Here is a 26,336-nt window from a genome sequence, read left to right as displayed (position 1 = left end):
ATAAACCCTTCCAGCCCAGCTGCCCAAGGGATCCGTAGTTGCCTGGGTCATTGCAGTAGTCTTCTGGCCTCTCTTTCCTTTAGTTCAGCAAGCAAATCATAGCCAGATGAATCTTCCAGAAATGTCATTTCACATGAGAATCTGCTCAGTTGCAATGGTTAAGTTCATAGACTGGAGACAGGCTGCCTGGGTTCAGTCCCAGCTCTGCCATTTATTAACTGTGTGACCTTGGGCAAGTTGTATGACCTTGGACAAGTTAGTTAAACTCTGTATGCCTCAGTTTCTTAATCTGAAAATAGGTTGACAGTACCCTTTTGAGGTAGGTATTGTTACTATGAGGATTACATGAGAAATGTTTAGAACAGTGACTGGCACGTAGTAAATGCTAAATAAATATTAATTATCCCTTCTGTCCCGCTCCCCCGCCCCCAGGATTTACTGTACTCCAGCATTTTCCACAATGTGGAACTCCTAATACAGGGTGATATTAGACAGTTCAAAGCTATGGCATAAATGAGACTAAACCACAGAGAGAAAGCTATTCATTTTTTCAATTGTCTTTAGCTCTTCCGATTATATCAAGGAAAGTACCAGTTTGGTGCTTGAATGTTGAGTGTTTTTAAGCCTTCTCCCTCACTTGTTAAGTCTTTCTTTTTAATAGAGATAGGCCTCTGGCTTAGAGATGGCTTCAGGCTTTGACAATTTAATACACCCGTATTTATAGTATTTTCTGTTTTTGGCAAAGATGCTAGTTTTCATCGTCTAGTTGTATTATAGTCTCCTTTAGAAATGAATCTAGGTAAAATAAGTGAGAATTATGTTAAGCCAATAATACATAAATCATACTATAATTTTAAATATGGCAAAAATCATAAACGTGGTGCTCAGATGCCTGAGGTCTGAGGAAGCCGCATGAGAAGGCCCAGGCTTCATGCTTCCACGGTTGCTGGGCCCCTTTCTGCTCTCTCCGTGGCCTCTGTTTCGGCCAGCCTGCCCCACTAATTGCTCATTCCTGCCCTGGGTCTTTCCTCAGGACGGCCCTCCAGATCCCACTTTTCTGATGATCATCCATCCTTCAGAGGTTAGTTAAACCTAACCTCCTCTGTAAGGCCTCCCCAACACCTTGCTCCCCATTGCTCTGGTCTTTGTCACATTCACTGCCTGTTCCATTTATTGGGCGGTCATTTTTTGGTGTGTGATGTCTGTGATGTCCATGTTCTCTTTCTGCAATTGGAAGAAGGGGGCTGGGAGCTCCTTCAGGGTGGGGACAGTGTCTTAGTCCCTCCTTTGGGGCCTAATACAGTGTCTTGGATGAAGTAAATTATTGCTAAACACTTCAACTGTTCACCTGTCCTGAGTGTATGGTTTGATGACTTTTAATAAATTGAAGTCTTGAAATGAGCAGTGCAGTTCAACTGAAAACACTTCCCTCACCCTGCAAAGTTCTCTCTTGCTTGTTTGCTGTCAATCCTTTCTCCTACCCCAGCCCCACACCACAAATGATCTGCTTTCTGTTTCTGCAGTTTTATCTTTTTAAGTGTATTTTATAGGCATTGGATTGTGCAACATGTAGTCCCGTCTGTCTGCCTTTTCCCCTTTAGTACAGTGTTTCTGAGCTTCATCCACGTTGTTGAATTTGTTAGTAATTTGTACCTTTTCACCATGTAGTAGTGAAAGGTAGACCACATTTTGTTGTCCATTCCTCACCCGGTGGACTGTGGGTAGTTTCCAGTCTTTGTCTATTAGGAGTAATTCTCCAGTGAATGTTCCTGCCCAGGTCTTTGTGTGGACATGTGTTCTCACAGGTAGACTTAGGGGTGGACATCATTGGCTCCTTCAGTGAGTATAAATTGAACTTTTAAAGAAACTGCCAAGGTGTTTACCGTGTTACATTCCCATCACAGTGTAAGAGGTTCCAGTTTCCAGCATCCTTACCAGCTCCTGGTGTTAATCTTTTTCCTTTTAGCCTTTCTAGTGGCTGATGGAAGATGAATCCGGGATGACTCTTGGACTCTCGTTTAATGGAGGCTGAGGGAGGAAAGAACTTTTCTAAGAGAAATCAAGATTTCTGGTTTGGCCAAGTTGGCTTTGAGGTGCCACTCAGAGTTTACCACCCAGAGGGATTGTTCAGTAGGTAAAGGGATGTATGAGGCTGCTTGTGTTCATTGCATCTTCTTAACTTCCTCAAGTAATGAAACCTGGCATAGTTGCTTCAGTTTTCTGTACTCTAGATAGGTGTCTGATGCCCTGGACAAGTCATGTAACTTCCTTTGATGTCAGTTTCCTCTATAAAGTAAGACCTGTCTTCCTCCAAAGGCTGGATGAGGAGTGAATGCATTAGTGAATGTGAAAGTGCTTATTATCATGATTATTATTACTAATATATGAATTTTATTTCATTTTTGTGTCCATTGTGGCTTCTGACCCTATATTTTGTACATAAGCAAGTGCTCAGTAAATAGTGACTTAATGAATGCAGGTAACAACTAAATGCATGATGTTAGAGAAGGGAGAAAGAAGAGAAGTAAGAAAGAAGGAGAAAGAGAGAGGGGAGGAGAGAGGAAAGAGAGAGTGGATATAATTTGGATTGGCTTTAGGAAGGATGGCCGTCACAATTTCACACTCAAGCTTTGTAGACAGGCAATTTATTTTTATATTGTGTACTCCAGGAAGGAACATGGGAACATTTGGATTTGGGGAGATATTTTTATTTACTTATTTACTTTTTAAAATTAATTTTTGATGGAGTATAGTTGCTTTACAATGCTGTGTTAGTTTCTGCTGTACAGCAAAATGAATCAGCCATACATATACCTATATGGGGAGATATTTAAATAATAACATCTATCACATAAAGTGGAGTATTTTGTAGGTATCTTATCTTCGTACTAGACTTTCAGCTTCTTGAGGGCTGGGGTGATTTCTGATGTGCCTCTGGATCCCCCAGAGCATTAACTTAAGTGTAATATGAACACAACAAATGTGTATAAAATGATTTGAGTACACTTTTTAAACTTCTCTATTCATTCTAACTAGAATGACATGTGTTTGACTTTTAGTTGGTGGGTAGATGACTCTTCAGCAGCTTATTTCTTTCCTATGTCCGTAGGATGTTGTGGACATGCTTCTCTCATAGCTGACAGATGACCTGGAATTGTAATTACCTGTTGACATATCTGCCCTGTGATGGCAGGGGCTTCATGTCCTTGCACACACCTGGCACAAAGTCGTCATTCAGATAGTGCTTGAGAGAGTTATTCCTGAGCGCATAACTGTATTCAAGACTTATAAATTGCTTTGGGTAAGCTACCAACAGTATTCTTCACAGAGCTAGAACAAATAATTTCACAATTTATATGGAAATACAAAAAACCTCGAATAGCCAAAGCGATCTTGAGAAAGAAGAATGGAGCTGGAGGAATCAACCTACCTGACTTCAGGCTCTACTACAAAGCCACAGTTATCAAGACAGTATGGTACTGGCACAAAGACAGAAATATGGATCAATGGAATAAAATAGAAAGCCCAGAGATAAATCCACGCACATATGGACACCTTATCTTCGACAAAGGAGGCAAGAATATACAATGGATTAAAGACAATCTCTTCAACAAGTGGTGCTGGGAAATCTGGTCAACCACTTGTAAAAGAATGAAACTGGACCACTTTCTAACACCATACACAAAAATAAACTCAAAATGGATTAAAGATCTAAACGTAAGACCAGAAACTATAAAACTCCTAGAGGAGAACATAGGCAAAACACTCTCCGACATATATCACAGCAGGATCCTCTATGACCCACCTCCCAGAATAATGGAAATAAAAGCAAAAATAAACAAATGGGACCTAATTAACCTTAAAAGCTTCTGCACATCAAAGGAAACTATTAGCAAGGTGAAAAGACAGCCTTCAGAATGGGAGAAAATAATAGCAAATGAAGCAACCGACAAACAACTAATCTCAAAAATATACAAGCAACTCCTACAGCTCAACTCCAGAAAAATAAACGACCCAATCAAAAAATGGGCCAAAGAACTAAATAGACATTTCTCCAAAAAAGACATACAGATGGCTAACAAACACATGAAAAGATGCTCAACATCACTCATTATCAGAGAAATGCAAATCAAAACCACTATGAGGTACCATTTCACACCAGTCAGAATGGCTGCGATCCAAAAGTCTACAAATAATAAATGCTGGAGAGGGTGTGGAGAAAAGGGAACCCTCTTACACTGTTGGTGGGAATGCAAACTAGTACAGCCACTATGGAGAACAGTGTGGAGATTCCTTAAAAAACTGGAAATAGAACTGCCTTATGATCCAGCAATCCCACTGCTGGGCATACACACTGAGAAAACCAGAAGGGAAAGAGACACGTGTACCCCAATGTTCATCGCAGCACTGTTTATAATAGCCAAGACATGGAAGCAACCTAGATGTCCATCAGCAGATGAATGGATAAGAAAGCTGTGGTACATATACACAATGGAGTATTACTCAGCCATTAAAAAGAATACATTTGAATCAGTTCTAATGAGGTGGATGAAACTGGAGCCTATTATACAGAGTGAAGTAAGCCAGAAGGAAAAACATAAATACAGTATACTAACGCATATATATGGAATTTAGAAAGATGGTAACAATAACCCGGTGTACGAGACAGCAAAAGAGACACTGATGTATAGAACAGTCTTATGGACTCTGTGGGAGAGGGAGAGGGTGGGAAGATTTGGGAGAATGGCAATGAAACATGTAAAATATCATGTAGGAAACGAGTTGCCAGTCCAGATTCGATGCATGATGCTGGATGCTTGGGGCTGGTGCACTGGGACGGCCCAGAGGGATGGTATGGGGAGGGAGGAGGGAGGAGGGTTCGGGATGGGGAACACATGTATACCTGTGGCGGATTCATTTTGATATTTGGCAAAACGAAAAAAAAAAAAAAAAGACTTAATGCGTAGCTGGGAAAGAAGATCAGATTCATGCTCTTTGGGGTTTCAGATTATAACTCTAAAGATATAAATCTAGGGAGCAAAAGACAGTAGGTAAATGGTCCAGTAACTCTATTTTCTATCTTGTGGATGAGGTAGATATAATCTCAATATGTTAGGGAGTAGCTCCCCATGACTATCTTAAATCTCAGATGACAACATTAGCTCATATTGTAAACATTCTGAGAGGGCTGCAGTCTTAGAAGTCATTGTCAAGTTAGCTCGTTAGGGAGTGTTTTCCTGAATTGGCTTAAAGTAAAGGACTGGTGGTAAAGAATCCGCCTGCAATGCAAGAGATGCGGGTTTGATCCCTGGGTTGGCAAGATCCAGTGGAGAAGGAAATGGTAACCCACTCCACTATTCTTGCCTGCAAAATCCCATGGACAGAGGAGCCTGGTGGACTATAGACCATAAGGTCACAAAGAGTCAGACACGACTAAGCACGTATATATACATACAAAGGAAATTAAACTTTTTTTTTTTTTAAAGAAAACCTTTTTTTCTTTTTTTGGCCAAATAGAATCTTGTGTGAACCCCAAACATACACATCATAAAAGCAGAACTACTCTGGTCAATGCAGGGCTTTTGCCCTAGAACCCTGCCTGCTTATCTTTTCTTTCACCTCTGTGAAGGCCCTGAAGCATCTCCAAGGATCCGTGCAAGGAAGTTTGAAAAACCACAGGTTTAGAGGAAGTCTTGCATTTTGACCCCGTATTTCTTCTGCTGCCCTCAATACACTTTGGCTGTCTGTAGAAAGACCAAGCTCCTATCTGAAACCACTAACTTGTGGGTTAGATAAAACTTCTGAGAATCAATGCCTTCTGAGTGTACTTTCTCTCGGAGAGTTTGAATCAATGGAAGGTTTTGAGGCCACCGGTGAATCAGATAAACAGTACACAGTGGAAAGAAATGTCCCATGTTTATGAATTTGGGGTCTCCTGGTCAGTATCCTGGTGGGTGTGGGGAGTAGTGTCCCACTGAAGTGGGGAGCTGGGAGCAGGGGAACACAGAGAGGTGGAGAAAGGCCGAGATTAAAAGGTTGAGTCAGAACATGGGTTCGCACCGAGAAGGTCTTGGTAAGCCCTCTGTCATTGGACTGCATGGGAAGAGCTAATGTGTAGTATTTCCTTTAAGAAAGAGGCTTGAAGGGTTTTTGAGGGTTTACCCGGGGGTATAATTGTTTATAACACTTAGAAATACTGGAGAGATGGACTGCAACTCTTTTCTTTATTGAGATATAATTGACATACCGTAAAATCCACCATTCTGTAGTATACAATCCAGTGGGTTTTAGCTTCTCAGGTGGCTCAGATGGTAAAGAATCTGGCCTGCAATGCAGGAAACCCAGGTTCAGTCCCTGGGTTGGGAAGATCCCCTGGAGAAGGGAATGGCTACCCACTTCATTATTCTTGCCTGAAAAGAATTTCATGGACAGAGGAGCCTAGCGGGCTATAGTCCATGGGGTCTCAAAGTCAGACATGGCAGAGTGACTAACACTTTCACTTTTCACTTCCCAGGCTGTAAACCCCACCATTCTGTAGTATACAGTCCAGTGGGTCTTAGTATACTGACTGTGTTGTGCAGCCATCACCACTAATTCCATAGCACGTTCTTCACTCCAAGGGGAAACCTCGTACCCAGGAGCAGCCACTCCCTGTTGTTCTTGCTGCCCAGCCCCTGGAACCGCTAGTCTTGTGTCTGTACACTTGCCTGTTCTGGACCTTTCAATACATAGAAACATATAGTATGTGGACTTTGTGTCTGGCTTCTTTTACTTAGCATACATTTTTCAAAGGCCATCCATATTGTGGCATGCATTGCGGTTTCATCCCTTTTTATTGCTGAATAATATTCCACAGTATGGAGAAAACACATTTTGTTTACCTGTTCAACAGTTGATGGACATTTGGATTGTTTTCACTTTTTGGCTATTATGAATAATGCTGTTATGAACATTTGTGTACAGTTTTTTTGTGTGTAGAAATATGTTTTTGATCCACAGTGACAATCTCTTGTCTTGTATTGATGCATGTAGAGTATTGGTGTTCAAGGTGAAAATTGATATACTTGGATAAATATCTACCATGTTTGTTTCTCTTTTCTATTTGTTGCCTTGTTTTATATCTGTTTTTGTCTTGTATTTTTCCCCTGCCTTTTGTGGTTTTAATTGAGCATTTCGTATGATTCAGTTTTCTTGCTTTTATCAGTATATCAGTTATACAACTAATCCAAATCCAGTTTCAAATAATGTTATACTCCTTTATGGGTAGCATGAGTGCCTTATAATAACAAAATAATCCTAGTTAATCCTTCTTGACTCTTGTATCATTGCTGTCATTCATTTTGCTTATATGTAACTGTACATCAGCATATATACATATATGTATTTTTTTTTTTTTTAGTTGCTAAGTCATGTCCTACTCTCTTGTAACCCCATGAACTGTAGCTCTGCCAGGCTTCTTTGTCCATGCGGTTTCCCAGGCAAGAATTCTGGAGTGGGTTGTCATTTCCTTCTCCAGGGGATCTTCCCGACCCAGGGATTGAACCTGAGTCTCTTGGTTGCAAGCGGGTTCTTTATTGCTGTCAGGGAAGCTCCCACATGTATGTATATGCCTAAGCATATATAACTGAATACATTATTGCTATCATTTTGAACAACTGTTATCTGTTTGATCAATTAAAAATAAGAACAATAAAAGTTTTTACCTTCATTTATTCCTTCAGTGCTTTTCCTTTCTTTCTGAAGACCTAGATTTCTAATCATGAAAGGTATTTGGTTTGTCAGATGCTTTTTCTGTCTTTTGATGCAAGTGGTTTTTATCCTTTATTAATATAGTATATTTCATTGATTTTTCTGTGTTGAACCAATCTTGCATTCCTGGTCTAATTCCCACTTGGTCAAGGTTTATGATCCTTTTTATTTGTTGCTACATTCAGTTTGTTAATGTTTTGTTCAGAAATTTTACAGGGATAATCATAAGGGATATTGGTGTGTGGTTTTCTTACAGTATCTTTGATTTTCTGTGTCAATTTCTATTCTCTATTTCATTTAGTTCCACTCTCAGCTCAGTTCAGTCGCTCATGACTGACTCTTTGCAACCCCATGGACTGCAGCATGCCAGGGTTTCCTGTCCATCACCAACTCCATGAGCTTGCTCAAACTCATGTCCATTGAATTGGTGATGCCATCCAGCCATACTGTCCTCTCTCGTCCCCTTCTTCTCCTGCCTTCAATCTTTCTCACCATCAGGGTCTTTTCCAATGAGTCAGCACTTGCATGAGGTGGCCAAAGTTGGAGCTTCAGCTTTAGCATAGGTCCTTCCAATTATTCAAATATTTAGGACTTATTTCCTGTAGAATTGATTGGTTTGATCTCCTTGCAGTCCAAGGGACTCTCAAGAGTCTTCTCCAACACTACAGTTCAAAAGCAACAATACTTCAGTGCTCAGCTTTCTTTGTGGTCCAACTCTCACATCCATACATAACTATTGGGAAAACCATAACTTTGACTATAAGGACCCTTGTTGGCAAAGTCATGTCTCTACTTTTTAATAAGCTGTCTAGGTTGTCATAATTTTTCTTCCAAGGAGCAAGCATCTTTTAATTTCATGGCTGTAGTCACCATCTGCAGTGATTTTGGAGCCCAAGAAAATAAAGTCTGTCACTGTTTCCATTGTTTCTCCATCTACTTGCCATGAAGTGATGGGACCAGATACTATGATCTTAGTTTTTTGAACATTGAGTTTTAAACTAGGCTTTTCACTCTCCTCTTTCACTTTCATCAAGAGGCTCTTCATTTCCTCTTCACTTTCTGCCATAAGGGGGTGTATCTGAGGTTATTGATATTTCTCCTGGAAATCTTGATTCCAGCTTGTGCTTCATCTAGCCCAGAATTTCACATGATGTACTCTGCATAGACGTTAAATAAAGAAAGTGACAATATACAGCCTTGACATACTCCTTTCCCAATTTGGAACCAGTCTGTTATTCCATGTCTGGTTCTAACTGTTGCTTCTTGACCTGCACACAGATTTCTCAGGAGGCAGGTAAGGAGGTCTGGTATTCCCATCTCTTGAAGAATTTTCCACAGTTTGTTGTGATCCACACAGTCAAAAAGGCTTTAGCATAGTCAATGAAGAAGTAGATGTTTTTCTGGAACTCTTGCTTTTTCGATGATCCAGCGGATGTTGGCAATTCGATCTCTGGTTCCTCTGCATTTTCTAAATCCAGCCTGAACATCTGGAAGTTCTTGGTTCATGTACTGTTGAAGCCTAGCTTGGAGAATTTTGAGCCTTACTTTGTTAGTGTGTGAGATGAGTGCAACTGTGCGATAGTTTGAGTATTCTTTGGCATTGCCTTTCTTTAGGATTGGAATGAAAACTGACTTTTTCCAGTCGTGTGGCCACTGCTGAGTTTTCTGGATTTGCTGGCATATTGAGCACAGCACTTTCACAGCATCATCTTTCAGGATTTGAAATAGGTCAGCTTGAATTCCATCAGCTCCACTAGCTTTGTTCTTCGTGATGCTTCCCAAGGCTCACTTGACTTCACATTCCAGCATGTCTGGCTGTAGGTGAGTGATCACACCATCGTGATTATCTGGGTTGTGAAGATCTTTTTTGTACAGTTCTTCTGTGTATTCTTGCCACCTCTTCTTAATATCTTCTGCTTCTGTTAGGTCCATACCATTTCTGTCCTTTATTGAGCCCATTTTTTCATGAAATGTTCCCTTGGTGTCTCTAATATTCTTGAAGAGATCTCTAGTCTTTCCCATTCTATTGTTTTCCTCTCTTTCTTTGCACTGATCACTTACGAAGGCTTCATCATCTCTCCTAAGGCTTCATCATCTCTCCTTGCTATTATTTGGAACTCTTCATTCAAATTGATATATCTTTCCTTTTCTCCTTTGCTTTTCACTTCTCTTCTTTTCTCACCTATTTGTAAGGCCTCCTCAGACAACCACTTTGCCTTTTTGCTTTTTTTTCTTGGGGATGGTTTTGATCACCACCTCCTATACAATGTTATGAATGTCTATCCATAGTTCTTCAGGCACTCTATCAGATCTAATCCCTTGAATCTATTTGTCGCTTCCACTGTATAATCATAAGGGATTTGATTTAGGTCACACGTGAATGTCCTAGTGGTTTTCCCTACTTTCTTCAATTAAGTCTGAATTTTGCAGTAAGGAGTTCATGATCTGAGCCACAGTCAGCTCCTGGTCTTGTTTTTGCTGGCTGTATAGAGCTTCTCCCTCTTTGGCTGCAAAGAATATAATCAGTCTGATTTTGGTGTTGACCATCTGGTGATGTCCATGTGTAGAGTCTTCTCTTGTGTTGTTGGAAGAGGGTGTTTGCTATGACCAGTGCGTTCTCTTGGCAATACTCTGTTAGTCTTTGCCCTGCTTCATTTTGTACGCCAGGGCCAAACTTGCCTGTTCTTCCAGGTATCTCTTGATTTCCTACTTTTGACAGTGTTGTTCAAATCTCCTATTTTCTTGCTAAACATTCCACTGTAGTCTTTATATTTTTTAATTGGTTATTCAGGAGCATTATTTAATTTTGATATATTTGTGACTTTCCTAATCTTTTTCCCTATTACTGATTCCTACATTTATACCATTGTGGTTGAAGATATACTTAGTATGGTTTCAAATCCTTTAAATTTATTGGAGCTTGTTTTATGGCCTAAAATGTTGTCCTGAAGATGTTCCTTGTGCCCCTGAGAAGAATGTGCATTCTGCTGCTCTTGAGGGCAGTATTCTATAAATGTCTGTTAGGCCTAGTTACTTACCAATGGTGTTCAAATCTTCTATTTTCATGCTAACGTCTATCTAGTTGTTTTATCCATTATTGAAAGTTGTTTACTGAAGTCTGTGACCATTATTGAATTGTTTATTTGTTGAATTGTCTATTCCTTCATTTATTTCATGTTTTGCTTTATGCATTTTGAACTTTTTTGTTTTGCATATATATGTTTATAATGGTTGTATCTTCTTGATTAACTGACCCTTTTATCATTAGAAATTGTCCTTATTTTCTTCTAATAATAATTTTGTCTTAATGTTTATTCTATCTTATAGTAGTAAATCACTCCAGCTTTCTTTTGGTTGCTGTTTGGGTGGTGTAGGTTTTTTTATTCTTTTCTTTCAACCTATTTGTTTCTTTGGACCCAAAATGTATCTCTTATAGAGAGAATGGAGTTGGGTCATGTATTTTTACTCATCCTGCCTATCTGTGTCTTTTAATTGGAGCCTTTAGTTTATTTACATTTTATTAAATACTGGTAAGGTTGGATTTACTTTTGCCATTTTGTTATTTTCTATGTGTCTGTCTTTTTATGTCTTTGTCCTTTCATTACCACCTTCTTTTGTTTTAAATAAATATTTTTCTATGGTAACATTTTAATTCCATTGTTGTTTTCTTAGTGATTGCTGTGGTAATTATAGTTAACATCTTAATTTATAGTGATGCAATTAAGATTAATACCCACTTAACTTTAGTGGTACACAGAAGCTTTTTCCTATATAGCTGGTTGATCCTTCCTTTATTCTGTTGTTGCAAATCTTCATACATTATGTGCCTATCAACAATATTTTATAATTCTGCTTTATGCTTTTGTCTTTGAAATCAAATAAAAGAAAAAGAATTACAAACAAAACATATATTTCTACTGTTTTTAACATTTGCTTCTGTGGGTTTACCTGTGCTTTTTATTTCTTCATGTGGATTTGAGTTGCTATCTAGTCTCCTTTCATTGCAGCCTGAAGGAAAATTCCTTTAGTGTTTCTTATAGGGCAGATCTGCTAACAATAAACTCTTGTTTTTGTTTATCTGGGAGTGTCTTAATATCTGCTTGAATTGTGAAGGAGAGTTTTGCTGACAGAATTCCTGGTGGGTGATGTTTTCCTTTCAGGGCTTTTGGTGTGTCATACCACCTCCTTCTGGCCTCCATGGTTTTCACTGATCAGTCAGCTGTTAATCTCTTGAAGCCTTCTTTGTTCAGTAAGTCCCCTGTATACGAACACATTCCATCCCCAGAGCACATTCATAAGCCCAATTTGTTTGTAAGTCCAACAAAGTTAGCCTCGGTACCCGACTAACACTATTGGCTGTATAGTACTGTACTGTACTGTGTAGGTTTATATCCTATAAACCTTGCTCCACTCTCTAAATTATTTTCACTTTAGTTTCCATTGTTATCGCCTGGCACTTCTTAGCAGGACCAGCTACAGAACTGCTGCTTTAACACTTGCTTTTGTACCTCCTGGACTTGAAATAAAGATATTCTACTGCTTTAGTACAGTAATGGAGTACAGTAAAGTACTGTACAGTTAAGTACTTAAAAGCTCAACCGCTTGTAGAAGATGCATGTGTGTAACAACGTATGCCAGACATGTGAACTGACTTATGTAATTGGACAGGTAAACACACGTTCACATCTTTGAAAGTTTGCATCTTGAAGGTTCATATGTAGGGAACTTACTATACCTGAAGAGTCAGTTCTTGCTACTTTCAAGATTTTCTCTTTGTCTTTGGTTTCAACACTTTGATTAGAAATTGCAAATCCACTGTCACACTGCCTGTCAGTCCTTATTTGAAAGGTTAATATGGAACCTTTTGGTTACTGCTTTAGTTTGTCCCTCAAGGTATCTCTGTAGCATTTCTCTCATCTGTCAACTGTATGGTTTAGTAGGATGTTGTTTGGTTTTTCAGTGCTATATTTCATAGTTTTATAGAACTTCAGAGTGATGTTTATATGATTGATCCCCATAATTCATTCACAATAGATTTGTTGAGCTCCTGCATACGCAAGACTCCTTGCAAGACTTTCAGGTTTCTTAGGTAAGTGACAAATGGTCCTCTATATGAGGATGACACATTTGGTTGGTAGAGGACACATACTCAACCAATTATTATACATTTAGAATGGAGGTATACTGAATATAAACAGAGTGTTTTGGGAGCACAGAGGAGGAAATCACTGATTTTTATATTTGATAGAAAAGCAAACTAAGTATTATATGGATTAAGCAGTTGAAAACCCTGAGGTTACATAAGTTAGAAGGACTGAGCCAAAGACTAGAGGCTACTGTTCTGGGTTCTTTCTATGAAACCATGTCTAGAGTATTCTGTATTTTCAAACACCAGAGGTAAAAATGATTTCTTAAATGAAATATGATTTTGTAGACCGCGATGCTCTTGGTGCTGGAATTTGAATACCATACCCACAGTTTCCTGTTTTTAAATGTATTACCTGATCCACAAAGGACAGGTATGTGTGTGAAACACAGACTGGATGTTTCGCTTCAAAAGCTGTGCATGCTGCAAATAAAAATAAACAGCATTTATTTATACTTATTAGGTGGTATGAATTTAGTAAACAAGTGGCTGTGTTGATACTTGAAGTTCAGAATATCAAAAGATGCTTAATTTTACTCTGTCCACTCTTTTTTTCCCCTTTTAATGATATTTGTGTTTTGAAAAGAAAATTTTCTGCCTTTCATGTCCAGTAACATTTTGGATGGGTACAGTTAATAATAGAGTTTCCTTGAACATAGGAATTGCTGATCAATCAGAACTCTGTTCTTTTCCTTTAGGATAAAGCATGACTTATTTGGGCATACAGTTTTAATTTTAATCTGCATGCCTCCTTCTCTATTCTCCCATGATTCTTTGCAGCAGGGCAAGGGAAAGCAAGCCTTATAAAAAGAAATACAGTATGTGGTGCTTATTAAAGTTACATACATCTCTTCTCACAGGAGAATTTTGATTTACTGCAGGTTGTGCATATGTCGCATATGGACATTTCTAGGGAACAGATTCCTTATCGCTGAACAGTGAATGGCTTCTAGTACTCCATTATTGCTCCGGGAACATGTTAGTAATGATGATGAAAGGTAGGATACCATGAAATCTGTAAGGTGATTTGGCAGAAGTCGATGCTGTTGGTGCCAGGATTGGGGTACCGTACCACAGTTTTCCTGTTTTCAGATGTATTAATTGATCCGCAAAGGACATCTTTTGGAGACAAGAATTCAGACAGGCTGGCACAGGCTGGACCTCCGCCAAGACTGCTCGGAAGGTTGCCATACTGGGAGCAAAAGAGTGAGAGAGAGAAAGAGAGAGAGAGAGGGAAGGGAGAGAGAGGCAGAGGGAGAGCTGAGGAAAGAAAAAAAGGCAAGACTTGGCACAGCTCAGTCAAATCAGCTTCTTTTGTCTGCTTTCTCGGCTTGAGCTTCAGGAAAGAAAACCGTCCTGGGGTACAGAAAACTCAGAACTTTTTGGTTTTCAAACTTAGAAGGCTTTTTAAGTCTCTTGGGCTATTTGAAAGTGTTGGTACATACAATGATGTTTAGGCACCAGTATTAAGGGAAATAAAAGCCTTTTTCAAAATGAAGCTTCCACAGTGTCCATGCATTTGGGAAATACTGTATTTGATTTTTTTTTTTTGCATGTATGATTATACTCTGAGAGACAGGATTGACAGTGTAGAAGATGGCAAGGCAAAAATCTAATTAGAGAGACTATTAATTTTCTACAAAATAAACTTTGTTCATCAATACAAACCTGCTTTCAAATCAAATCAGACCTCCTTCGGAATGTGTTCAGAACGTAAGTTTTTAGATTTTATCTTATTTTATTTTTTCCCATTTGTAGACATTCACTTGTCAAGGAGTGTTTCTAAGATTTTATGCAACCCAGCCAGGAAGTCAGAGTAGAAGTTGTTTTATCCATGTGTTTAAGAAAACGTTTTCTTAAAGCAACAGCTTTTATTTCTGCTGCTTCATGCTGTCCTAAACTACATCCCCCAGCAATGAGTGACAACACTGAAGACCAGAAAGGCAAGCTGAAGACACCAGACTTCGCTTGAAGGGCAAACAAGAAATGTGAGCTTGGTCATTATTTTTGTGTGTGTCTTTGGTCTGAACCAGTTTTTGGAGGTGGGTGGGGAGGTGGGTGGGGAGGTGTCTCTGTCTAAAAGATGTGTGCGATTAGGGAATTCTCATTGTGAGAAGGAAATGATAAAAGGTAATTTTTATGATGTTGGCAGAAATGGCTGGGAATGGCAGAGAATAGGCAATTTAAATCTTTTGGATAAGAAGTAGTGAGCTGTGCTTGAGATACTTGGAGAAAAATTCTATTGTGTTTAGTTGATTAGATTGTATAATTAAACGATGACTATAGCCTGCCTCTCTCAAAATGTTTTTAAGTGGAAGGAAAATCTAGAAAGTTCATCGATTTCCTTTCCAATACTACCTGGTGTTCTACTTAGATATATATATGCTTTATATCTAATTTCTTAACAATAAATACTTCCTATTAGGCCTGGGTATGGTTGGATTGTGATAGTTCTGCTCTTAAAAATCAGCATTATTATAGGAGAGGTGCCCTGTAAGGCACGTATTTTTGTCCACCACCCTCATTGTCAGTGAGTATTCGATTTCTAAAGAAGAGAGTTTGAGTGGTAGAATTAGGTTCTGACTTCCTGTAATAATATATTTTCTTTTACATTTTGTGTACTAAAAGAATACAGGAAATTCATGTATATTCACATAAGTAGTAATCATTTTGGGCAGTTTAAGAGATTGCTCCATGAGCCATGCTTTTGTTTTGAGTTTGTCATCATGGATCTGTGAATCCTTTGACAAAAAAAAAAAATTTCTTTTTTGTTTGTAGCTTGATATTATTGTGCGCCTTAGATAATCAATTGTTTTAATTGGTTTTTATGGTATTATCATGACACATCAGCAGTTGTGAGGATGACATGGAGTACACAAATACAATTTAAAAATATGTGAAATCTAATACAGGTGTTCTGCATAGTCCAGCTTAAATAGTTCCCTCAACTTTTTTTTTTTCACTCATCAACATTTTGATCTTCATTTTATTGAAATCACTCGATGTTCATGTGGGTTGCCAAAATGACAACCTTTGTTTTCTAAGCTTCTTTATACACCACCTCGCTGATGCTCTAAAATGGACGCCAAGACATAAAAGACGTGCTGATAGGCACTGGAAGGGATGTTTGCCTGGCTACCGTCTTCCCTTTTGAAATGATCACAGGATCATTCATGCCTCCACTAAAAACCAACCATATAGGAAACAAAAGCAAAGTTCAGTAAATAAGTTCAAATTAGAGCTACATTTTAATAGTGACCGACCGTCTTATTACCGATTTATATTTACTTTCATTTACTTCTTAAACGTTTGACATAACCTCTTGTCATTTAGATCTGCTAGATGTATAACTTCTCTTATTTATTGAAGACTTTTATTCTTTTATTTATTTCCCTTTAAGGTAGAATAATTATTTGCTAGGTTATTTCATAATTTCTTTGCGGCGAACTCAGTAAGAACAAACTTACATCCAGACTATTTTATCCAGCTATTTTCTAACAGTATAATAAAAAATAAGTGAATTGAAAAACAAAGATAACAGAACATACCTATAATAATAATGAATTTTTCGATAGTGGTAAAGTTACATGTTATAGTGTTTATTAGACTTAAGATTTGGTAATAAACATAAGCTGTTATAGCTAATAAAGTTTCTTACTAGTATATTCTCTCTGGCCTACTTGTTACTTATCTTGAAAAAATTTCTGTATTAAGTTGATCCTTCTTAATGGGATATAATAGAGACTTTTTGTACAGCCTTTTTTTTTTTTTTTCAAAGATGTGTTTAAGAAGTGTTGGTTACATTGCCAAATACACTTATCTAGATTTAACGTAGTGCATTCTTCTTTTCTTTCAGACCTTTTATTTTACAAACACATTGGCATTTAGTTTATAAATTTCCACAGTAGTGTTAATATTTCAAATCTTAAAGTGTGTAAATACAAGCGATATGATTGTAAATGAACTTTATCTCAGCATTTACTCATTGTAGTTGTATTGTGTCATATTTTGAAGTAGATTTATTAAGGCAGAAATAGATTAATATTTAACTGCTTCTTGATGCTTGTTATTAAGTCCTGTTTAGATATACCTGAACATACAAATGCAAAATGCTGTAATAGTACTAATACAAACCTCCTGGGGGCTTTAGTCCAACATTTTATAATTATTCACTCATTTATTCATTTATTGAACAAATGTTTATTGAGTACCCGCTCTAGTATGCTAATACCTTATTGATCTGGGGTAACAGGGAAGGAAGCCACATACATGATTGGAAGAGGGAAAAGATTTAAAATAGAACTACAGGATTCTAAAGAGAAAGGAGCACTACTGTAATGAGATTTATTTCAATAAGTTACAGTTTTGTTAACTTTTGCTGTACGGTATTGTTGCGTTTGTTTCAAAACAATCAGGAGATTAGTAGTAGGTCGTATGGATAGCTCTGAGGGTTTTGTTTTACCATTATTTAGGTTTCTACATCTTATTGACCAAAAGTCTTCAGCTGCTCAAGTCTTCTGATGGACATCTGAAATAAGCAATTCAAATATTAAGAGGCGGAAATTAAATAGGGAGGATGGAACCACCACTCACAGGCTAGAATTTTGTGTATGTCCAAGCAGGTGTCACTGAGCCTTCAAAGATGTGGCTGCAGTGTAAAAAACAGTGGCTTCTTTACGAGGGAATATTTTTCCTTTCCTTTGTTTTCTTTTGTGAGAAAGAGGAAGAAGAGGAGGCCAAGCCCACATCTGTAAGCCAGCATCGTCCTTAGGAATAAGTGTGCTGGAGGGCGGTGTACTTTAAATGGACCAATCTGTTCAAGCTCTGCGTTCTCTCTGTTTCCTTTTGTCTCAGTGTTTCCCTTAGCTTTGTTCACCAACATAAAGACTCTTGGGCATAATACATCTAGACATAGAGGAGCATTTAACTTAGTGGCTTAACTTTCTGCCATGCAGTTGGTCTCTACTATAAAGAGAACCTGGCATAGGTTCATTTTCTGAAAGGAGGTAAAAGTCACAGGACCCAGGGAACAGAGCTTGGAGGCATTTGTGGCAGCAGTGGCCTCTGTCTGGGCTGGTAGCCGATGGAATGGAGACGAGAAATGTTTCAGCTGCAGGCGTGCGCCACTGAGTCCTTCAAGTGAATATTCTCAAAGGTGCTCTGCGCCAGGCACCATGTGGAATGTAGGGGATACGAAGATAGAATTTCTGCCCAGAAGGGATTCAGGGTCTAGTTGTGGGGAAAGGGAGGATCAGAATAACTGGCAATTGTATAGGTCATCACAGTTTACCAAAGGCTGTCACCTATTGCCTTTAATTCCAGTGGCAATGCCTGGCACAGGAGCTGGTTCATAATGGCCACCCAATAAGGATTCCTTGAAGGAACAAACCAAGTTGTGAACCAGTTAATTATCTTCTTCAGTCTTATTTAATTAAGATAGTTTTTCTCCCTCATGGTTGCTTTTGTCCTGAGCCTTTGTTGCTAGTTATGGTTTTAGAGAGGGTGAAGTGTAGGGCCACATTCTTGTGACCACATTACAACCCCTGAGTCTGCCGTCAGAGACAACACAGAACAAGGATTTGATCGATTTCACAGTGGCCCTGACCAGCTCTTCCCTCCAGCCGACCCTCCATCGTCTCATTCTGTCACTCCTAATCTCCCCGAGGGAGAAGCCAATGGCACCCCACTCCAGTACTCTTTTGTCTGGAAAATCCCATGGATGGAGGAGCCTGGTGGGCTGCAGTCCATGGGGTCACTGAGAGTCAGACACGACTGAGTGACTTCACTTTCACTTTTCACTTTCATGCATTGGAGAAGGAAATGGCAATCCACTCCAGAGTTCTTGCCTGGAGAATCCCAGGGACAGGGGAGCCTGGTGGATTGCCGTCTATGGGGTCGCACAGAGTCGGACTTAGCAGCAGCAGCAGCAGTCTCCCTGAAGGATCCCATAACTGTACCTTATGCCTTGGTGGTGTGGCCTCAGCATGGAGGAGACCAGCAGTTGTCTAACAAACTTAAGCCTCTCTGATGAGCCTGGGAAGAAAGCTGAGGGGACTGAGAGAGAGAGTGCGATGAGGGAGCACATGGAGAGCTGAGGGCAGTGCTCAGTGGTTGGCTTCAGTCTGACGGTAACTTTACCAGGAGAATGAGGGTGCAAGTGGGGTCTTGGGGTTAGACTGGAATATCAGAAAGAGCTCGCTTTGAGGGTGACAATGACGAAGGGTTGCTGAGGCTAGTTCATGTTGACCAGCATCTTTCTAGGTCTTTCTCCAGGGCTGTTTTGAGGCTCAGGAGAGGGAGGGGCAGGTCAGGACCATTGTGAACTATTGTGTACTGCAGGGGCCTCAGGGGTGGGGGTGCTGAAATTCAGCCTGCCCTTTCCTCCCCAAGCCCTGTGCCTTGGTCGGCTAAAGGAAGGTACAAAGTCACTCCGGGTGTGAGCAGTGGCCCTGGAGAGAGAGAGGGCCTGGGTTGAGGCTTGGAATTGGAATTTCAGGAAAGGAAGAAGGTCTGAGGGTCTGGGGTGGGGAGGGAAGCATTCCAGTATTTGATTTAGGGGTCCAGGTGGGGTGTATGTGTGTATGTATGTGTGTGTGTGGCTCACATACACATGATCTGAATCTTTGCGACCCCATGGACTGTAGCCCGCCAGGCTCCTCTGTCCATGGGATTTTCCAGGCAAGAGTACTGGAGTGGGGTGCCATTTCTTTCTCCGGGTGTGGTAGGAGATGTGATTAGAAGAGTTCCAGAGAACACAGTTGAAAACAATGAGAGATGAGTATCTAGAAATTCTTGTGGTAAAGTGAAAGAAAAGGTTTGGAGAATACTGAAGTTAGCAGTTATTCTGAAACCCAGCAGGCTGTGAATAATAATAGCCCCAACTGCAAATTGCCCCAGCCAAACAAATCTCTTAGTTTGGTCATTGGTTGTTTTAAGGCCATTTTATTTCTTTAAAGCTTCCCTGCTAGCTCAACTGGTCAAGAATTCACCCGCTATGCAGGAGACCCTAATTCGATTCCTAGGTTGGGAAGATCCACTGGAGAAGGGATAGGCTACCCACTCCAGTGTTCTTGGAATTCCCTGGTGGCTCAGCTGGTAAAGAATCTACCTGCAGTGTGGGAGACCTGGGTTCGATCCCTGGGTTGGGAGGATCTCCTGGAGAAGGGAAAGGCTACCCACTCCAGTATTCTGGCCTGGAGAAGTCCATGAAGTATTCCATGGGGTTGCAAAGAGTTGGAGATGACTTTCTCTTTCACTTTTTTTATTTCTTGCAAAGCAAGTGTAGAAAAGGAAAAAGGTTACCTAATTTCCACAATGTTGTAAGAGTTTAAATTCTCTCTTCTGTTTTGCAGTTAGGAATCTCTTGGTCCTATATAATCAGAATACCCATGAAGTATGGATGTTGAGGTTTTGTGGGACATACTTTGGTATTAGAGTTTGGGTTTTGAAGAATTAGCCCCTCTGTAGTGATGTCATCCTTTTCATCTCATATGTCAAAGCCATTTGTATCTTTTCCATTAGACACTCTAAGTGACTTTCCCCAACTTGAGAAGATCAGGTTGCTCTCTGACACTCAGGACTGCTTTATCCCAGTGCCTTTGAAAACAGCCCTTTACCATCTTAGGTTAGAGAGAATGGGCTTCAGAGTCTCACCAGTGTCCAGTTGAATTTTAACTCCATTTTTCACTTGTTGAACTTTGGTCAAGTTATATAAACTTAGTTTCTTCTTGTATAAAACAGGGATCATGATACCTTCCTCAAAGATTGTTGGGAGGAGATTTAGGGAAATATATACAAAGCTCTTAGCATAGTGTTTGGTACATAAAAAGTGCTCAATGAATGCCAGATATGGTTTTTTCAAATTATTATAAAAATTCATAACATAAACTTTACCAACTTACTTTACCAACTTAACTATCTTTAAGTGTTCATTTGGTGGCATTTAGTATATTCATTTGGTTTTTTTGTGCTGTCATCACCATGATCCATCCTCAGAAATATTTTCATCTTACAAAACTAAAACTCTGTCCCTATTAAATAACAACTTCCCATTTCCCCTCCTCCTAGTTCCCCGGCAGCCCCCATTTTACTTTCTGTCTCTATGAATTTGACTACTGTAGGTACTGCATGTAAGTGGTATCAGACTGTATTTGTGACTGGATATTTCACTTAGCATAATGTCCTCAAGGTTCATGCATGCTGTAGCACATGTCAGAATGTCCTTTGTTTTTAAGGCTGAATAATATTGCATTGTATATGTATACAGCACATTCTACCTACCTGTTTGTCTGTCAATGGACACTTGGGTTGTTTCCACCTTTGGCTATTATAAATAATGCTGCTTTGAGTGTGGGTGTACAAATATTGGGTTGCCCAGAAAGTTTTCTCGAGTGTTTTCATAACATGGGAAAACCCAAATCCATTTTTTGACCAACCCGATATCTGTATGAATCTCTTCTTTCAATTCTTTTGGTGTATGCCCAGAAGTGGAATTGCTGGTCAGAAGGCAGTATGAACTCTCACAGCAGGTTGTGTTTTTGAAGAGCTCATTGTAAGCTGAAAGCTGTAAGTTGAATTAGACTTTCCAGCATAGATAATGGTGAAGTAAAAAGAAAGTTATAGACTTGACTAAGGGCTCATGATGTCTAGATTTTGTGGAAATAACCCAAACACCACATTCATCATCTGTAAATTATTTTATGTGTAAAATGTTGCCTGGTGTGTTAATCAGGGCAATACTGTAATCACCACATAAAATAGTATTTGTACATTATCATGGGATAGTCCTATTTCTTTCTTAACCTAAGTGGTTTCTTTGCATTCTTGCCATTTCTTTTTTTCTTTTTTAATTTCAATACAGTTGATTTACAATGTTGTATTAGTTTTTGGTATACAGCATTGTGATTCAGTTTGTATGTGTGTATGTGTGTGTGTATATATCTTCTTTTTAAGGTTATTTTCCATTATAGGTTGTTACAAGATACTGACTGAGGTCCCTGTGCTATACAGAAGAAACCTGTTGCATTCTTACCATCTCTGTTTAGGTATTTTCCTTTGGCCATTCTTTTAGGGAAGGTCTGCTGGCAACAAATCTCTTAATTTTCCTTTATCTGAAAATGTCTTGATACCCCCCCCCCCCCTTTTTTTTCCCTGAAGGACAGTTTTGCTGGGTATAGATTTCTGGGCCAGTAACTTTCCCCTCTGTCAGCACTTGAACAGTGTACCACTGCCTTCTGCCTCTGTGGTTTCTGGTGAGAAACTGCTGTCATTCCAATTGTTTTCTACTCTCTGTAAGATGTTTCTTTCTCCTGACTTTCACAATCTTTTGCTTTGTCTAGTTTTCAAAGAGTTTGATTATGATGTGTCTTGGCATGGATTTTTTTGAATTTATCCTAGTGTTCACTCATCTTCTTAAATATGGGGGTTTATGTTTTTGTTTTTGGTTTTTTGCCAGATTTGTAAGGTTTTCAGCCATAATTTCTTTGAGTCTATTTTTAGGCCTTTCCTCTTTCTCGTTTTCTTCCAGAACTTGAATGATATGAATGATAGATTTTGTTGTTGTTATGGTCTTCCAGGTGCTTGACACCAATCATGTCTTTTTTAAAGCCTGTTCTGTCTTTATTGTTCATATTGGGTAATTTCTGTTGTTCCTATCTCCGGGTTCACTGATTCTTTCCTCTGTTACCCTCATTCTGTAGTTGAGGCTACCCAGTGAGTTTTAATTTGCATTTTTATCTGCCATTCTTTGCTGAGACTTTCTGTTTTTTTTTTTTTTTCATGTGTTCAGTGTGCTTATTGAAACAGTTTTATGATAACTGCTTTAAAATCCTTGTCAGAGATAATTCCAGCATATGTGTCAATTTGGTGTCAGCATCAGTTCACTTTCTTTTCTCGTTTGGGTTGAGATTTTTCTTGTTCTTAGTATGATGAGTGGTTGTGATTGTATCTCGGGTGTTTGGGGTATTATGTTATGAGAATGTGGATCTTACTTAAATCTCTGTTTTAATACAACTCCTCTGACCCCCCTGGCTGCAGGGAAGAGGAGACACTTCCTCACTACTAGGAGGTGGGGGTGGAAGTCCAGGCTCCTCACTAGCCTTCCTTTGCAGCTTGGATGGGAAGGGTGCCTTGCGACTGCAGGTGGGGGTGAAGTTCAGGTTCCCCTAGGTGATACTGTTATTCACGTTGTTTGTTTTATATGTGGTAAAATAACCTGAACAGAACTGGAGCTGTATCTTGCTTAAAATTTTAGCTTATATTGTTGGTGGTACTTATGTTTGATAACTTATTTAATGATATTTAAATTCTCAAATTAGGAACAAGGTCCTGTCTAATCACTAGCTTTCTTAAGATTGGTATGTGTTTACCATGAGCACATTGAATGAAAGATTTTAAGTGAAGAAACAAGATTATAATTTCTAGTTGATTAACTTTGAACATTTATTAGAAATAATTCTGTTTATTTATTCACCTGTGCTGGGTCTTAGTTACTACGTGGGCTTTCTCTAGCTGAGGTGAGCTGGGACTGCTCTCCAGTTGCGTTGCCTGGGCTTCTCATTGCCGTGGCTTCTCTTATTGCAGAGCACGGGCTCTGAGAAATGCAGGCTTCAGTGGTTGCAGCCTGTGGGCTCAGTAGCTGTGGCTCCCAGGCTCTAGACACAGACTCAATAGTTGTGGTGCATGGGTTTAGTTGCTCCATGGCATGTGGGATCTTCCTGGATCAGGGATTGAACCTGAGTCTCTGGCCAAACTGCATTGGCCAGTTTACCACTGAGCCACCAGGGAAGCGCTGAACATTTATTTTTAAAAGAAGAAGAAAAGCCTGCTGGTGCAAGGTTTCCAATTTTCCTATTAATAACATGCTAGATTTTATCAGACTTTTGTACTTATTTTTAGAAGAGGTCAGTATATTAGAAATAGAATAAAAGGGTCTGACTGGGTGGCTTTAAAAATTTCAGTGATAAAAATATTTCATTTCATTTACTTACTAACACCTGTGGTTTCAGGTCAATAGCACAGATCTTGATGATGATGTGTATGTCTTTAGAGTAATTGATTTTCAGAGTTCTTAATGGTCATCTGAAGTATAGTAATGACAATACTGAATCCCAGGACTAGATCGCTTACTAACTAGGTGATCTTGAGAAAATCTCCAGAAATCTTAAGGTTGACTTTTCCTCTCGGAAAAGCAGATGTCATAATATCAAATCAAAAGATTGTTAAGAACATTAATTGAGGCAATATGACCGAAAGCATATTGAAAGTATTGGTGAAGATGTAGAAGATACAGACATATGAGAACTTTGATGCCCTCATGCAGGAATGTTAACTGGGACATGTGCTTTGATGAATAACCTGGCAATATTGAGTAATTTGGGTGTCCCTGCTGGCTCAGTCAGAAAAGAGTCTTCCTGCAATGTGGGAGACCGGGGTTCAATCCCTGGTTTGAAAAGATCCCCTGGAGGAGGAAATGGCCACCCACTCCAGTATTCTTGCCTAGAAAATCTCACGGACAGAGGAGCCTGGTGGGCCACTACAGTCCATGGGGTCACAAAGAATCAGACACGACTGAGTGACTAACACTTATACTTGTAGTGAGTAATTTGACATATTTGGCAACACAGCCTCATTTCTAGGTAATTCCCCTAGAGATCACAAATATGTGTAGAAGGCAAGTTCAAGTTAGCCATGATAGCACAGTCAGCACAAGACAAAAAATTTAAATGTCCATCAACAGAAGAAAAGATAAACAGAAGAAAGGATAAAATCATTTATATACATTTTAAATTATGTAAAACAACAGATACATTGTTTATGGCTATATATATGTATGTGTGTGCCATGTCACTTCAGTCGTGTCTGACTCCTTGTGACCCTATGGACCGTAGTCCACCAGGCTCCTCTGTTCATGGGATTCTCTAGGGAAGAATACTGGAGTGGGTTGCCATTTCCTTCTCCAGGGGTCTTCCTGACCCGGGGATCGAACCCATGTCTCCTGTATTGGCAGGCGGATTCTTCACCACTGAGCCACCTTATGACTGTTGGGAAGTGTTATTTTGCTGTTTGCAGAGCCTCCTAAGCCCACCAATAAGGCATGTTGCTATTGAATCAGCAGCTTCACCAGAGAGGGGCTCTCAGACTCTTAGCAAGAATGTTCTGTTGATCTGCTTACACTGATTTCTATACAGTGAATAATCTCGGTGCAATAAGCACTTTCTCCTTTCCCTCACCAGTCCTCTTGCTAACAAAATAACTTAATTGAGAAATTCAAACTGTTGGGGCAAGGGGGATTGAGTTGTGGCAGAGGCTTCTTGTGAATCTTTTGTGGTGCAATCAAGTAGCACTTATTCCCCGACTTTCCGCAGCCATCCCGCCTAAACAAAACCCACCTAATCTCCCAAATCACTTTGCAAAACAAAAGAACACACAGAAGGTCCCGAACCCAGAAGACTGGGGGCGGTTGCTGGGTGTTGTGTGTGAGGCACGCCCTCTCCTTTCCCAGCTCCTTGCAATTTAAGTGGAACTGACTGGCGATTGTGTGTGTTTTAAAATCTGCGTGTGTATATGTGCTCCCAGAGAAAACTTGAATGTTCAGACCATTGGGCACTGCTGTCTGTTGGATGCTAGCTTGCACATAACCAAGGGTAATGCTCTAGATAGAAATTAACAACTGCTAGAAGAGTGGACTTGCAGTTCCAAACCTTCAGGCAAGACTCGTGGCCTGCACTTGGCATCCTTGCTTTTTTTTTTTTTTTCCTTTCTTTCAGTTTTCTTGAGATATAATTGACACATAGCACTGCATCAGTTTAAGGTGTACAGCATAATGATTTGACATACAAATATCATGAAATGATGACTACAGTAAGTTTAGTGAACACCTGCAACCTCATACAGATACAACATGAAAGAGAAAAAAAGTTTTTCCTTGTGATAAGAACTCTTAGGATTTACTCTCTGAACAACTTTCATATATGACATTGGCTGAGGCTTAGTTGCTCAGCCATGTCTGACTCTTTGCGACCCTGTGAACTGTATCCCACCAGGCTCCTCTGTCCATGGGAATTCTCCAGGCAAGAATACTGGAGTGGGTTGTCATGCCCTCCTTCAAGGGATCCTCCCAAACCAGGGATCAAACCCACGTCTCCCTCATTGCAGGCGGATTATTTATGGTCTGAGCCACTAGGGAAGCCCGTATGTAACATCAGTTCAGTTCAGTCGCTCAGTCGTATCTCTTTGCGACCCCATGGACTGCAGTATGCCAGGCCTCCCTGTCCATCACCAACTCCCAGAATTTACCCAAACTCATGTCCATTGAGTCAGTAATGCCATCCAACCATCTCATCCTCTGTTGTCCCCTTTTCCTCTCGCCTTCAGTCTTTCCCAGCATCAGAGTCTTTTCAAATGAGTCAGCTCTTCTCATCAGGTGGCCAAAGTATTGGAG

General features: G+C 39.6%; 1 protein-coding gene across 3 annotated transcripts in view; it reads left to right on the top strand.

Moving 5' to 3' along the window:
- Positions 1 to 26,336, top strand: part of MSRA (methionine sulfoxide reductase A) — a 385,655-nt gene that overhangs the window by 34,421 nt on the left and 324,898 nt on the right. Inside the window, exon 1 of one of the 3 annotated variants that reach the window (XM_070794411.1) lies at positions 14,194 to 14,608. The exons of the other annotated variants lie outside the window; for them this stretch is intronic. Within the exon in view, the coding sequence (XP_070650512.1) occupies positions 14,596 to 14,608 (13 nt within the window). The 5' untranslated portion in view covers positions 14,194 to 14,595. Of the gene's footprint in view, positions 1 to 14,193; positions 14,609 to 26,336 lie in introns of those variants that run through there. 3 annotated transcript variants of the gene reach the window in all.

The sequence above is a fragment of the Bos indicus genome, chromosome 8 (genome assembly GCF_029378745.1).
Source record: "Bos indicus isolate NIAB-ARS_2022 breed Sahiwal x Tharparkar chromosome 8, NIAB-ARS_B.indTharparkar_mat_pri_1.0, whole genome shotgun sequence".
NCBI classification, from domain to species: domain Eukaryota; kingdom Metazoa; phylum Chordata; class Mammalia; order Artiodactyla; family Bovidae; genus Bos; species Bos indicus.
Note: the sequence above shows the minus strand (reverse complement) of the source record. Positions and strands in the feature narration are given on the sequence as shown.